A 15391-nucleotide genomic window follows, 5' to 3' on the forward strand; every position below is an offset into this window, starting at 1 on the left:
TATTTGCTGAGTTTAAGTGCATTGTGAGTTTCTAATTGTTATACTACACTCTATAAACGATAAAAATATTTTTATTATAATATTCAATTCATATTGTAAAAACTCCATAAAAATACTTCCTTCACTCCTTCGAAGCAAATGGGATTGACCCAAATTCAAATAAAGGTTCATTGCATCGGAGGTCACTTCCTCCATCGCATCTTCATTCAACAAACTGGAAAGACTCTTCCTTAATTGCAAATTTCAATTGCAGGGAAAAGGAAACAACAAAGGAAAGGGCAATCGAAAACTTTTCCTCCAAAAACCCAGAGTCCAACACAAATCCAAAAAAAAAGAGGGGAAGTAGAGTGTGGAAATTAACAATCAGAGGAGAAAATGTCCCAATCTTGAGGCGAAATTGGGCACAAACCCTCGCTTCATCGCAAACACGGAGGACCCCATATCAAATAGAAGATTGGCCACAATTGTACCGAAAACACATGGTGAATTACTCGAATTAAACACGAAATGAAGGGAAGTTGTGTTTAATTGTTGCCCATTAGGGTTGTGCAAAATAAAAACCCTCTTTTCACCTCACTGCAATAATTAGAAATACAATTTCAAAAATTCTAATTCAAACTGAGAATGTCACAGAGAACTCCAAGTCAGCCAATAAACGACATTTTGAGTTGCACATTTAGACAACTCGCGTTAACAATTTAAACAGAGTTAGTGAAAATGATTTAATTGAACACCAATTAAGTTTTTTAGAATCAGATTGAACACAAAAGAACATGGAACCATTTCGAATTTTCTCAACCAAAAAGAAAAAAAAGAATTTAACCTTAATTTTAAATCTATTTTAATTTTATAAAACCAATTTATAAAATAAAATATATATGCGTGTATATACTTGGGACTTGCAACATAATTAAAACACAAATAACCTCAAAATGAGGTATAGATATTATATTTAATTAAATCTTTTGGGTGATTTGATCTTGATTGCGTGTAGTGAGAAAGGTTGTCCTATTATACATTTTAAGTAAGGTGTAGATAAAAAAAAGTGAACACGTGTCAACATCTCACATCAAGTTGCTTAAGACTTAAGAAAAGCATTAAGCACAGCACCTAGAGTTAGAGAAGCAACTACGCGGCGTCCAAACTAAGCTACTAATAAACGCATCGCAGTTATTACGCTCTGTTTAGCGCTAGAAACGAAAACAAAGAAACCGACAAGCGCTTTATTCCAGAGCAAGAAGGAAACCGAATGAGAGCATCAACCTCTTCAATTCCCATTCCATCGTCGTCTTCGCGTTTCTCCATTTTCTTCTTCCTTCTATTCGCGCTCCTCGCCCTTCGATCTTCATCCAGCGACTGCTCCCACTTCCAACACCGGGCGCCGATGGCCACTGTCGGAGGCGTGCGTGACTCCCCAGTGTCTCAGAACAGCCTCGAGACTGAATCTCTCGCGCGATTCGCGGTCGACGAGCACAACAAGAAACAGGTTTACCTTTTGTTTTATTTATGTTGTGTTTAGAATAAAATTTCTAAAGCACTTTTGCAAGTTTTGATGCACTATGACGAATTTCAATCCAACAACTGAAGAAGGATAAACGTTACGGTGTTCCTGGCAAATTCGTTATCAACAAAACTGTTATTTTAATTACACTTTGATTAAAATTGAATATTAAAACTTGCTTCTTATTCAATTCCAAAGTGATTAAATTGTCCAATTTTTGAGTTCCTTAAAATTAAGGGTTGAAAATAGTATCCATTCAATTTTAAAGATATTATTGAAAATTGAAAAAACTAAAACATGAGATGCTTATGGTTAAGAAACTGAAAAGAATTTTATTTTATTGGAGAAATCATGAAACTTGATAGAAGGATTAGAAATAGTAGAATGGGGAAATTGTATTATTAACGCGATACACTATAAATCATGAAAGAACGTGTTAACATTTTCTTCTTTATGTCCTGTTTGGTTGAGCGGACGAGAAGGATGAGGAAGCAGAGAGTTGTTATGCTTTCTTTGAGTGGAAGAAAAGAAAGAAGAAATGATTTTAAAGAACAGTAATTCAGTGTAATATTTATCCTCTATATCTCTTAATTTCTATATCTTTCTTTTTTTGTTTCTCTTCAACCAAATACCTTCTCATAACTTGCTTTAGTCGTCCTGTTTCTTTCCTTTTAGCCAAACCAGCAATTAAAAAGAAAAGAAGTTGATATCATATATATCTTTCAAGTTTTAATATATCAGCAGGGTCATGAACTGTTTGAGAATTTTTAATTAGGTTCCTAAACTAAAAAGAAAAGAAGTTGATCATTTGTGAATACGACGAAGATATTTTTTTTTTTTTTACAATTAAGTATGTTAAATCTTGTTCACTGATCAATACAACAACCGTAATAGCCTTGTCCTATTTTTTTATTTATTATTTTTTTTTTGTTTATCAGTAGCCTTGTCCTATTAGTTACGTCAGTTAACAAATTCTCAAGAATATCATTCACAATATGCAAAACTATATCTCATGCATCTGTTGTGTATTTCTGGTGACCATTATAGCACATGTTATTTGGATTGCTGAGCTTTCTTGTTATTGTGATCAGTGATCTCAGTAGTTCTTTCTTTTTCCTTATCCTGTTTTATGTTCTATATGATGAACGATTTTGGTGAGTTAAACTGTTGACTTGTGTTGGTTGGTGTTGAAGAATTCGCTTCTGGAGTTTGCTAGGGTTGTGAAGGCACAGGAACAGGTTGTTGCTGGTACCCTGCATCACCTTACTCTTGAGGCTATTGAGGCTGGTGAGAAGAAGCTCTATGAAGCCAAGGTATGGGTGAAACCATGGCTGAACTCCAAAGAACTTCAAGAGTTTAAGCCTGCTGGTGTTGCATCACCATTTACCTCTGCTGACCTTGGTGTCAAAAAGGGTATGACATTTTCTAAATCAAGCATTTGTAAACTTTATAGGACTAAGAACAGTTCTATTTGGGATATTTATTAATTATTTTTATATTCTCCTGAAATTGATGTTGTACTTACAGGGAAAGTGTGATAATTATATTGGTAATTTAGATCCTCATATTTAGTGCAACATTAGGATGTGAATATGTTGACTTCTCTTTTAAGGTGGTGTAAATAGTCATAAACTGATTAACTTATGTAAATACTGAAAGAGGCTTTTAGGAGTGTAAATCTGATTCAATCTAGATAAACCCATCTTGGAATTGCTTTCCGTATGTTGGATCAGGAATAGCAATGAACTGATAATTAGTGTATGAAGTTTGTACCATTTGCCATGCAAATGTTTTGCTGCTTCCTTTCTCATGTATCTTTTGTAGTCAGTTTGAACCTGTAGTGGTTATCAATAAATGAAATCTACTGTGGTTCTGTCTTTGTTATCAGATGGCCACAAATCAGGATGGCAATCTGTGCCAACACATGACCCTCAAGTTCAAGATGCAGCTAATCATGCAATCAGGACAATCCAGCAAAGGTCTAATTCATTAGTACCCTATGTGCTTCATGAGGTTGCTGATGCAAAGGCTGAGGTCAGTGCCTAGTTCTTTATTCTTTAAAATTTTCTTGATTTTGTTTGCTCAACTTGTTCTAGAATCACATGGTTGAATTGGATAGCTTGTTGATTGTATTTTGTTGATTGTCTTGACTTGAGTTATGGGAGGTTTTCTGCTTTTTTTCTGGTTTCTTTGATCTAATTATGTTACCTGAACTTGTCTTGTTTTTGCTTACGATAAACCCTTTTTGTAAATATTTGTCTAAAATACATGTCTCGTTGTTGTTTAAAACATGTCTAGCAATATGCTATTAACCGCATATTGTGTACATTGGAAGTTGTTTTTGTCTTACTCAGTAGTTATGGGACCAGCGTAGTGTTTATTAGTAGTAAGTTGTGCTACTTCGGTGGTATATACCTGGTTAATATTTTGAAATGATTGTGTGCTGAGTGTATTAAGTAACAATATTTTATCAATTCATTCAACTCTAAAACAGCAAACAACTGTCTTTTCCATTAGGGTGTCTTGTATTAAATGCAAAGGTAGACACTTTACTATCTATACTCTTAACGGTTTGACCTATAGTTTTCTCTGGTGTCCCTCTAACTATTGGACTATATTTCATCTGGTTGGTCTTTATTTGTATTCTTTTATAATAAAGAACTGTACAAGTGTGTACACATTTTCACATAGACGCATCAAATCAGTAAAGAAAGTGGCAGATTAGAGTTCTTTATGTATTGTGTAATCTACTGCTGCTGATCGAGTAGAGTTATAGATAGAAATGGTAAAATGAAATGACAGTTTAACATAGTTGTCTAAAATGTTAAGGATTGAAGTTGAAGGTAAGAAGCCGAACTTCTGCACTTGATATCCTTGTGTCTGCCCCAAAGAAGAAAAGAGTTATAAAATTCCATTGTGTTTATTTAAGCATTTTGAGTTCTAGAGAGAGAGAGAGAGGATTATGTTTAAATATAGAGGGATGCATGTAACATACTTTTAAGACACTCCTTTTCAACATTAAAATTATTTGGTGAAGTCTGATACTGGCTTGCACTAAATGACCGGAGTCTCATTAGTGGTGGAGACGTGTGATTTCACCTAATCAGGCGTGAAATATTCTTCTTGCTACACTAAATTACTTGAGCTCCACTCTATCAGTGAAGTTAACATAATATTTTGCCTAGCATATAGTATTGAAAAGATTGTTGCTGTTTGTTAGCATTTCTTTATTCAATATTCACCATACATATATTCCCTTCCGAAGTTCTCATTAATATAATATGCATGAATTATCTATATCTGTGAGCGGTCACTACCATTACTTTATTGCTCCCAATGATATGCAATTATTGATTACACTACATTTGGAGCTTCTGTCGCGACTGTTGAAGTGTAATCCAGGGCATAGTTACTGGTTTATCAAGGCTGATGGATGTGTGTAAATTTCTATGCAGGTGATTGATGATTTTGCCAAGTTTAATCTGCTTCTCAAAGTGAAACGGGGAGAAAAGGAAGAGAAGTTCAAGGTAGAAGTACACAAGAACAACGAAGGGGCACTCCATCTAAATCAGATGGAACAAGATCATTCCTAATTCTGATCTGAAGGGTCGCTCCTAAACTATACTTTTTCTATTATTCAGTATGGGGTGTATGACTCTTACTATCTATGTTACGCATAAATCATACACTTTTCGGGTCTTGCTCTTATCTCTCTCAACAACTATAATTTGTGCTTACTCCTTTCTCTCTGATGTTTGTATTGGCTTTATTTGATAGGGAAGGTACCATGGTGTTATCTTATATCTATACTACAGTATTATATATAAATATAATATATTTTAATATAAAAAATAATATTATTTATAATTGTTTGGCTTACACAATTTTCTCACGATTTACTTTTAGTTTTGTTCGATGTGGTGTAGTTCTTTCTGATGATTGTATTCTTTTAATTGTTTTCTGTAAGTATTTCGATACTTTTTTATTTGTGTAACTGAATTTTTATTGTGATAACGGTTATCGTAATTCTTTTTCCATTTTTCTATTAATACAAAAAGTGATATTTTCCACTAGAGCTGTCAAAATGGGCTATAATCCATGGGCCAACCCGGTCTGTCACGGGTTCGGGGAGTTTGAAAAATACAACCTATCTATATGCGGGTCAGATTTCAACCCGATTCATTTAGATCCGACTCATGCGGATTGAATCCGTGGTAAGTCGGACCAACCTACCTACCTAATTTTATTTTTTAATTTATTATTTTATTTATGAAACCCTAAAAAATAAAATACTTTCCTCAATAATTCAAGGAGCAGGTAAAATTGTCTTCCTTTTTATCTTCACTTTTTTCCATATTTTTGTTTTTCACTTCTCTTTTTTTTTTTTTCAAAAACACTATAATGACAAAAATAGGAATTTGTGAATTTGTTTTTTGTTTTGGGGGATTTGAACAATTTTAGTATATATTATTTGAACAAGTTCTTTTTGATATCTTTGAATTTGAAAAATTATGTTACAGATTAAACTATTAATTTTTTGTTGATGTTGTTGAATAAGGAATAAAAAAAATGATGAATATAAGAAACTTATTTGTATGTTTTTCGTGTTTGTTTTTGGATGACATTTAGATTATATGTACTTTTTATTATTATTTTGAATTGTCTTTAACATAATGTTTTGGGAATGAAATTTGTATTTTTTTTATTTTGAAAAATATAATTAAATGAGTTAATGAGTCAATCTATTTATTTACCAACGCGTGATGAGCTGGATTGGACTACCCATTTTAACAGCTCTACTTTCCACTAGTTACTTTTTGACGTAAATATTTATTTAATAACATTAAGATCTTACGTCCATCAGTTGTATTTAACATATGGCTAAAGAATGAGAATAATTTTTTACCTTAAAAATGGTTTTCGTCAAATTTTAATGTTTAGGTTTGATCGTAGTGTTATTCCTTAGTAATTTTTTCAAACCGTTTTCGTCAAACTTTAATATTTAGGTCGTGTACAACTTTGATTATGCTTCATATGTTTAAAAATAGGCAAGTTTGACCATAACTTTAACTTAATTATTTACGTTTATTTCAAGAGAAGAGTATTTTTTTTTTTGTTTTTTATTTACAACTTTTAATATAATTTTAACTTGTTAACTTTTTTATGGTCTTGGTAATGCGACATTATAATTATTTTAGTTATGAAATAATCTAATTGGCTAATTATTCTAATTATGATAATATTTTTTATTAATTTGTTTAATGTATTTAGAACTTATTTAATAATTTGCTTAATATTTTGTATTAAATTATTTAATTTGTAAAAGGTTCAATAGTTAATGTTTTATATAGATTTATTATGTCATCAATATGAATAAGATGACAAATTAGTTACAGGATTAAAATACTTTCCCGAACAATAATCTAAAGTAAAATTGGGCATTCGAACTGTAGATCAAAATTACACGCACCAAACAGACGAGAAAAGTCCAATTAACTTTAAAATTTAATTTAGGTTGTTTCTTCTTGCACCTGCACTAATTATTAACTGGACTCCATATAAAAAGCAACAGGAATAAAGCATCAACTACGTCAACATTGTTGTTCTTGTGGCCATTGCCGCTGCTGCACCATCAACTAAACATCCACAGCACTATGAGAGAAAGAAGAGACAGAGTAAAGCAATAGTTTATTGTGTTTATTTTACATAATGTATCAATGGTCATTCTAATAAACATTTAATCGTATTATGGAATGCATTATTTAGAACACATTTGACATTATTATAAAATATAATCCAAAACAACTCTATAAATATCATTCCAGATTATGTAATATATCTTTTTCTTTCAGAATACCTAGTCTAGAATGATATAAATGATGTTTATATTTACATAATTTTAAAACGTGCATTTTTGAAATGCCATTTACCACTAATAGTACGTTTTACCCTTTAACTTGGTTGCATAGAACGAGGAAATCCTAGTAGTGGCAGAGGAGCCACAATCAGCAATTGATGGAACTTCTTTCAGCTTTTGCTAAGTGACATAAGAAAACAAACACTTTCCATTTACATGTGGAAAAAGACGAAGGCCACACTTGATTTTATGATCACTTCCAAAAATATTTACAAATAATGGAATAAAGGGTGTCAGACTGCTTTTTCTACCGATGCTTTTGTGATGAGTTTTAAAACATCAAAAACTCATATAAACAAACTCAACTAAGTTTTTATAACAGAGACTTCAGTGTTTTGATTTTTGTAAAACTTCACCAGAATAACTATTCATCTAATTCTGAAGCAATGCAGATGATACAAAACTACCTTAGTCAACTCTGCTTGTATAGATATGCCAATCCATCTTTGCCAAAAAGGGATAGACATTAGCTGAGAGACTGGCAAATAGTTTCTGCAGCAATATTAAATAAGGTTGCATGCATAAATTTCACTCCATCTAGAATTGTGATATACATACATTGTAGACCTAAGAGTACAAAGCTAACATTACTGGTCAATGGAACGATACATCAGCTACACATACAAACCAGATTAATAAAAAAGGGGGATCTGAAGGTACATTCAGACCCTTTTTTTCAGCCAGCCGCCAACAACATGGGACATGTTTTGACAGCTAGTGGGTACTCATAATCATAACACTAGTATGTACTTATTCTACAGTTATCATGAGCTTTTTCACTAATCTAATCACCCAAAGACTATAATATTTACCCCTCCTCCTCGTCATAATCTTCCTCCTCCTCTTCTAATGGCCTACCCAGCTGCGCAAGCTGTGTCGAATCAATGGCCATCTTGTCCACATCAGAAAGTGGCCACCCCAGAATCTCTTCATGCTTGCCCTCTGTTGAAGGAGGTTCTGCCACGCTAGCTTTTTTGTCATCATTTTCATTCGTAATGGCATTCAGGTCAATGTTCCGGAGTGAATCAGCGCTTACAACAGGAGCTGCAACATTCTCCTCCTTTGGTATATCTTTTGACTCAGAACCACTGTCCACTGCAACACTTGGGTTTGCACTTTGTTGGTTGCTCGGCTGAACAGAAGGGCATGGCTCAGATTCAGCATCCTGATGATATGTGTCTCTTACTAAAGGTGGTCGTCCTCGGCCACGGCCTCTTCCTCTACCCCGGCCTCTTCCTCTACCAGTACTGCCAGTGTGGCTCAACTCTTGCTAGAGTAGAAGAAAAACATCATTGAGAAAAACATAGTGTACATCAAGGGTCTGCTAGGCATATGTACCAACATCATTTGCAAGACTCTCATGATTTTTTTTTGTGTTCTACAGATGACAAACTATGCTAGTAAAAGCATTGGTTTGAGAAAATATCTTTTTTGTCATTTAGTATTTCAACTTAGAATTAACGAAAACATAAAAAAATAAATAGAAATTATCACTATTTCCAGTACAAAGTTTTAAAAATAGCAAATAAAATGTAAACAAGGTGACCTTTTTGTAATTACAAAATGAAAATAGAAAACTTCTCATAAACCAAATAGCCCTTTTATAGAGTGCCTAATATGGTAACATTTTAAAGTCGTAGACATGCAGATGTGTAAGTACTGGTTTTTTGTGAGAACTAAAACTGAAAATGATAATATCAAAACCTTGTGGAGTATATTTTTATACAATCGTTTAGGGGACTTCGTTTTTCTATGAAGTTAAACACAATTTGGATTCTATGTTACTGATAAGATATGAGGCATTCTGTGGAAAAGGCTTAATCATGAATGCGTGATTGGCACTAAATGAGAAATTAAAACAAAAAATTATGTAAACAAAAAGGAACAAGAGGGTTGCCACAAGCATTAATGATGATAGAATTGTATGTTATTAAGGGTTTTTGTGCAAATACATTAAAAAATGAAATTACCATCTTGCTTCTCTTAGCCTCTTCATCACTGTCATTACAATCATCACCAACAGCTTTCCTGGAAAAGTAGATAGCATTGTTTAATGTTAAGTACATAACTAACAATATGCATATCAGAAGGGTAAAACAACAAAACAAAACAAAGATATTGGATTCCAAACCTTCTTTTTGAAATGGCCCGATCATCAGCACCAGCCTCAGCATGGCCATGACCATGACCGTAATCAGGAACTCTGCTAACAACGTCCCTCAGAAAGTCAAAGACATTATAGCTTTGTACACAATGTTTTCTGCAATTTACAGTGACAATTTGTTAGACTTGATTTCATAGTTCAAAGTCCTTATTATAAATGGAGTTTGGAAGGCAGATAAGAGAAACAATATAATATCATAACCAAACGGGATCTGGATATCATAGTAAAATTAATTAAAAGATGTCTGAGAACACAAGAAATGCTAGGGGTTGTTAGAATCGACAAGGGGAATACCCTCCAAAATATAGCACACAATTCAGAATTTGAACATTGCCAAGAGCCACTAATATTTGAAATCACAAGTATCCTATTTACAAGGCAACCAGATAAATTGTTTAACTCATAAAACTAAAATTATTTATGTTAGACTTTGGAGTGAAACAAATGGCAAGACAAACAAAGAATAAAATATGAGACCGTGGCTAATAAAATGGTGAGAAAAGGTGAATCGTACGTGGAATTAATCAGTTATTTTATGCAATTGTCAGTACAGAGAAATGCCACAGCTACCAATGTAGTTTCAGAAAACAAAAATAGATTTAATTTCACTTAAGTCAGACTTGTTTTGATCTTAGTTTTTAACAACTTGAAGTCCAAGTGAATGAGACTTTTGGAAGATCGAAAATTGTTGTCATCCCTTAGCCACTGCCAAGCTGTGGAGCCCATGGTGGAACTCAATCCCTCCCCTTTTTGCTTTTATAAAACTTTTTTTAAGAGTTAATCCATACTTAAAACATTTTGAGAATCGGCAAGCTTATGACAATGTAGCAAGCAGTTTTCAGTGTTGAAACCTAGTGCCCTTTATTTTTCTTTCCAGTCCTATCATAATTTCCTTCAGATTCAAGTTAAGATATACAAAACATGTTCACAAGTTCATAAAACATGCCAATACAAAAAATATGCTGAAGTGACAGTACAAATAAGATATACCAATAAAGTTTAACAATCTATTTTACACATCACGGATGCATACCCCAACAAGCACATTAACTTTTAAGTTAGACATAAATGCTTTTAATAAAATTTTATCATTCATACTTAGATTAAATGATTATGAATTTTTATAGCTTAAAAACTGACTACATTCGTGTCTCACATTTAGCTTCCATTTTTAACTTGAATATATGAAAAAGGGAATTGCAAATTGAAATTGAATCTATATAAAAGAAATCTTCTATAAAGGCATTATTGTAACTAAGTTCTCGAGTTAGTTCCCAATCACTAAAATGGATGATTGAAGCAAAAGAAACAGACTTACAAATGCAACGAATTCATGGTCTTTGCTCCTCTTTGAAGAGTTATTTCATAAGTACGGTCACAAAGATCTTGCAAAAATAGTTCGAGAGCTTTAGCTGAAATCCATTCAAGAGCAGTGTCAACAACATATATAAGAGAAACAAGCTAAAAGCGGTCTGAAGTTAACGACACAGTAAACCACAGCAACTTACAAACTAAAACAGGAACAGCCAGTGCTATCTTTCCAACATCCTCATCTGCTTGCATTATCTTCTTTATCCGAGCCTGCAATTTGAAGGTTTCATCACTCAAAATAAATTGTTCTTTTCCAAGAGCTCACTCCTCATGATACTTTAAAGACAGTAGAAGAATTTAACAGAGGCCAAATTACAAATTAGTCCTTGTGTTAGTTACAACTTAAAACTTGATTTGAAGTTTATAGAAGCAGTGGCTTGCCCTGTCTCCCTAAAGTTTTACCCTTCTATAAATAAGGTAAAATATCATGTCTCCCAATTCTCTAATTATTGGTAGTTACTGTAAAGGTCTTTGTTAATTGTACATGAAGACTTCTATATGCTAGAAAGGTATAATGGGATAAAAGTGATAGAAACAAGGAATTTTATCAGAGAGAAATAGTTATAAACTCCAATTACAAAGACCAGAGTGCCTCACAAAACAAGAAACAAAATATGGAACACTACAAATCTTCAAGTATTTGCATCTCTTCCACCAGTTCCTAAAAGGCCTAAAACACTCCCTCATTGGCTTCCCTCCTTTTTTCGTTGCTTATAATTGTTTTCTTTTCCTTCCTACCCTCCTTGCAACCCAATTTCCTTCTTTACTCCTTACTTGTATATTCCACCCGATTTGGCAAAGCTATGCCTAACAGTAACACCTGGCTAAAAATTACCATAGATTCGAAATGTCACTAACATCAAATAGTCTTCCTAATTGATGTCATCATTATCAATCCTTAAAGGAGTAACTGTATTCTATTATAAATCCCTGACACCGTACATTAAAGACTGATGTTAACTCAGCTCGCAACTAGTTAGCTCACCATATTCTGAAGAATAATTAACATTTACAAGCGATGTAAGAAATGTATTCAGGCTTTAAAATATTAAAAATGTGAAGTAGACACACGTTTTAAACAGAAATCAGGTTAACTTGCAAAACTGATTTCAAATTTCAGAGAAGATGTAATTTTACAATGGGATACTGAATTGTTGAATTTAAAAAAGGCCGGTTCTATCCCAAGAGCACAACAAATGAGGACTGTGGGAGAACCAAAATCATCAGAAACACAAAAAACATAAACCCATCAGTATCCTCTTCAGCAGTCTTCAGTGACACGTCAATCAAGTATCCTTAAACCACAGTTCCCAAACAAACCCAAAAAGTTTTTAATTTTTTTTTAATTTTTAAACAACCTAAGCTATGTGAATAACCTAAAAGTAACACACGTCTCCAGAATACCCACATCAACATAAATCACCCACTTCAATTATTAAGACCATAAACCCAAACACATGAACCCCATAAATCGTAACAAAGTATAAACATTTACCATAAACCATAACCTTTTTTTCTCAAGGAAAAAAAAAAAGACAAACAAAAGCACAGTCGAGATCAGCTCAATTGCTGTCACTTCCACACACTTTTCCTTGCAACCAAATAACAGAAACCTGAGACAAGGTACAATCTTTACAAAGAGAAAGTGGAGAACACTTACAGCAGGGAAACGGGTATCGAGCTTCTTCCTCATGGCAACAGATTAGGGTTTGAACACTGAAGAATTGGGGGAATCAAATGGAGCAGAAGAGAGAGACCAAAAAAGCAAAATCGAAAGCTTTGAACAAAAAGAGTGACCCCAACATCACCACGATGAAATCGAAGAAACCCATTTCAGATCCAAAGGCCACTCTCTCTCAAGGATTCATTCAACGAGATATGCCTCGGCAAGGGTTTTCTTACAATTACATGTCAGTGACAGGAATCGTGTCACCGCCCAATAGATGTAAACCATGTAGGCAGAAGATGGTGAGAGTGTGTTAAATGGAAGGAGTCAAAACGGTGACGTGTTGAGAGATAATTGTTGGGATATTTTCTTTGCTTCTTTTTAAAGTACAAAAGAAAGAAAGAAAAGAAAACAAACCAAATTGGACAAATAAAGTAACACTCACCAATTGAGCTAAATTTACTTCATAAGTAGTAGCAGTCTCTATGTCTATGCATATGTATATAAAACTTTTTTACAAAGATCATTTTTATAAAATTGTAGTTAAAATTAAATTTCAAATTCCTTAAGTTTTTTATTTATTTTAATTAAGAAACTTAAAATAGTTTTAGCTATTACAAATATTTTAGTATTTACAATTTTTTCATAAAAGAAATAAGAAAAAATAAAGTAAAGTAATAAAAAACTTAAATGAGAATATTTACATTGTTTTTGAGCATGTAATGGGGGGACATATTATTTTATGCAGATAATATTTTAGTGATTTTTTTATTTTTTTTTCTTTTGCTTTTTCTAATTAGGTTTTTCTAATTAGTTCAATGTAATTCATGGACATATTATATATTATTTTATGTATCTTGATTTTTTTTTATGCTGAATTGAGTTTGATTATTATAGGATTTAAGTGTTTAAACTTTGTTTATATATTCTGTATTAGTAGAGGCATTAACCAATTCAAATTATGGTTTTAATCAAATACACTTCATCCATTAAATTCTGTTTGGTTGAGACTAGAATGTTAACCTGCATGCTTCAAAATTCTTTTGAAATCAACATCAAAACTGCTTGATATTGTGTGCTGGTCTGGGCCAAGAGTTGTTATTGCCTTGGTGTGTTTGAAAGATCATTTTAAAGCCTCTCTTCTAATTAAATCACAAAATATATAGGTTTGAAGTTTGCCAAATTTATTCCATTCATTTTAGATCTCTCTTCATGTATGCATAAAATTTAGGTGTGAATTGTCTCTTAGTTGTGTCAATTCTTTTGCTGTTGTCTTGTTCACATGTGCCTTTGTTTTGCTTCTTAAAATTCCTTGTTGTCTTGTATTCTTTAGTCCTCTACCTTGCTGCTATTTTTGTGTGCCAATTTTCTTGCTTTTATAGGTTCTTTTTTTCATTAATTGTATAATAGTTCTCACTTGATTTTTTTGGCCTTTTGTTCATGTTTCTTGATTTGATTCCTTGTGTTATTGAGGTTGGATTGTACATTTTTCCACTTGATTTTGTCCCTGACTTGGTGTTCTAAATATTTGACTTGAGAGACACTTTACTATCTTGAAAGAAGAGTGTTTTTGAGGGAGTGATTTTCCTTGTTTCACCACCCAAAACCGTGAGCTTTTGAGCCAAGATTGTTGTTGTTTGTTTGAGTTGACCTTGCTATTGTTTTAACGTCACTTTTAGCTGTTGTTTCTAACATTTTTGTTGAGTTGTTGTTGCTTTTTGCTTTTAGAAAAAATATCTACCGGTTCAAGACAATCTTCTTCCAATGGAGGTAGCCATCAAGAAAGTACTTCTAGCAAGTTGGACATAGTGAAGGTTATTTAACAACTTCAACATCAACTTGATTCTCTTAGTAGAAGGATGGATAATGGAGATAAGGCAAAACGAAAGCAAGCTTATGGTCACCAAGACCACAACCACACCTCTCATGGTCTTGGTCATACTAAGAAGAAGCAAGAAGCTAGAATCGTAGATGTATACCTTCCTTTGTCAAAGTTGCACTTGCCGCCCTTTAAATGAGAAGAAAACCCTAACATTTGCTTAGATTTGATAGCTAATATAGATAATATTTTTGCTTTGTATAGTTTAGATAATTCTTGGCATGTAAATTTAGCTTGTTTAGCTTTAGAGGATATGCCAAACAATGGCTAAATAGGAGATACTTAACCATGGCCTCACCCACGAGTACATGGGAACATTTTAAGGACATTCTTATCCAGCGCTTTGTACCTCCTCACTATTTTAGGGAACTCTTGCTTAAGTTCCAATGACTTAAGTAAGGTAGACGAAGTATAGAGGAGTATGTGCACGAGCTCGAAATGCTCATACATCGTTAGATTTATTAGTGGACTTAATATCAACATCCAAGATATAATTGAATTCCATGATGATGAGACTTTAGATGGAGTGGTTCATAGGGCCATGAAAGTAGAGAAGAAACTCTAACAAAAAGAAGTTTGTCACAACAAAATTTCCAAATCTTCAAGAGATGTTTTCTACAAATTCTCATCATCAAAGGATAAAGCCAAGGATGTTTCTAGGAAGCCCACTAACAAATCTTGTCCTCATTCTTCTTCTAACCATTCCTCCTTCCTACCTAAATCTCCTTCTAGACCAAGCTATATTAAGTGTTTTAAATGTTTTAGGGCATGGTCATATAGCATCTTATTGCCTAATAAACGGGTAGTGTGCATTAGGGAAGAAGAAGTTGTCATTAATGAGTCTACCTCTTCCTCACCTACACACACTTATAACTCTTCTTCCTCATCAAGTG

General features: G+C 33.2%; 2 protein-coding genes across 2 annotated transcripts; one reads left to right on the top strand and one right to left on the bottom strand.

Annotated features, from left to right (window-relative positions):
- The first annotated feature begins 1130 nt into the window (after positions 1-1130).
- On the top strand, positions 1131-5302 carry LOC106765170 (cysteine proteinase inhibitor 6). The gene is made up of 4 exons (XM_014649695.2): positions 1131-1486; positions 2695-2914; positions 3390-3535; positions 4957-5302. Exons 1-4 carry the CDS (start codon positions 1250-1252, stop codon positions 5092-5094), a joined length of 741 nt encoding a protein of 246 aa, XP_014505181.1. The 5' UTR covers positions 1131-1249; the 3' UTR covers positions 5095-5302.
- A 2619-nt stretch (positions 5303-7921) lies between these two features.
- Positions 7922-12898, bottom strand: LOC106765261 (dr1-associated corepressor). Its single transcript, XM_014649820.2, has 6 exons — positions 12614-12898; positions 11091-11163; positions 10901-10994; positions 9550-9678; positions 9389-9446; positions 7922-8688 (listed from the first exon to the last, which is right to left on the bottom strand). The coding sequence occupies exons 1-6, from the start codon at positions 12644-12646 to the stop codon at positions 8227-8229; spliced, it is 849 nt and encodes a 282-aa protein (XP_014505306.1). The 5' UTR covers positions 12647-12898; the 3' UTR covers positions 7922-8226.
- Positions 12899-15391: the final 2493 nt, after the last annotated feature.

The sequence above is a fragment of the Vigna radiata genome, chromosome 6, assembly GCF_000741045.1.
Source record: "Vigna radiata var. radiata cultivar VC1973A chromosome 6, Vradiata_ver6, whole genome shotgun sequence".
Lineage (NCBI taxonomy): Eukaryota > Viridiplantae > Streptophyta > Magnoliopsida > Fabales > Fabaceae > Vigna > Vigna radiata.

Excerpts from the sequence above, each read along its gene's own strand:
- LOC106765261 (XM_014649820.2), bottom strand. The coding sequence starts at position 12,646 with ATGAGGAAGAAGCTCGATACCCGTTTCCCTGCT. Across the intron at positions 11,164-12,613 it reads TCGATACCCGTTTCCCTGCT|GCTCGGATAAAGAAGATAAT; the intron begins GTAAGTGTTCTC and ends TTCAAATTGCAG. Across the intron at positions 9,679-10,900 it reads ACCATGAATTCGTTGCATTT|AAAACATTGTGTACAAAGCT; the intron begins GTAAGTCTGTTT and ends TGTAAATTGCAG.
- LOC106765170 (XM_014649695.2), top strand. The coding sequence starts at position 1,250 with ATGAGAGCATCAACCTCTTCAATTCCCATTCCATCGTCGTCTTCGCGT. Across the intron at positions 2,915-3,389 it reads TGACCTTGGTGTCAAAAAGG|ATGGCCACAAATCAGGATGG; the intron begins GTATGACATTTT and ends CTTTGTTATCAG. Across the intron at positions 3,536-4,956 it reads TTGCTGATGCAAAGGCTGAG|GTGATTGATGATTTTGCCAA; the intron begins GTCAGTGCCTAG and ends ATTTCTATGCAG.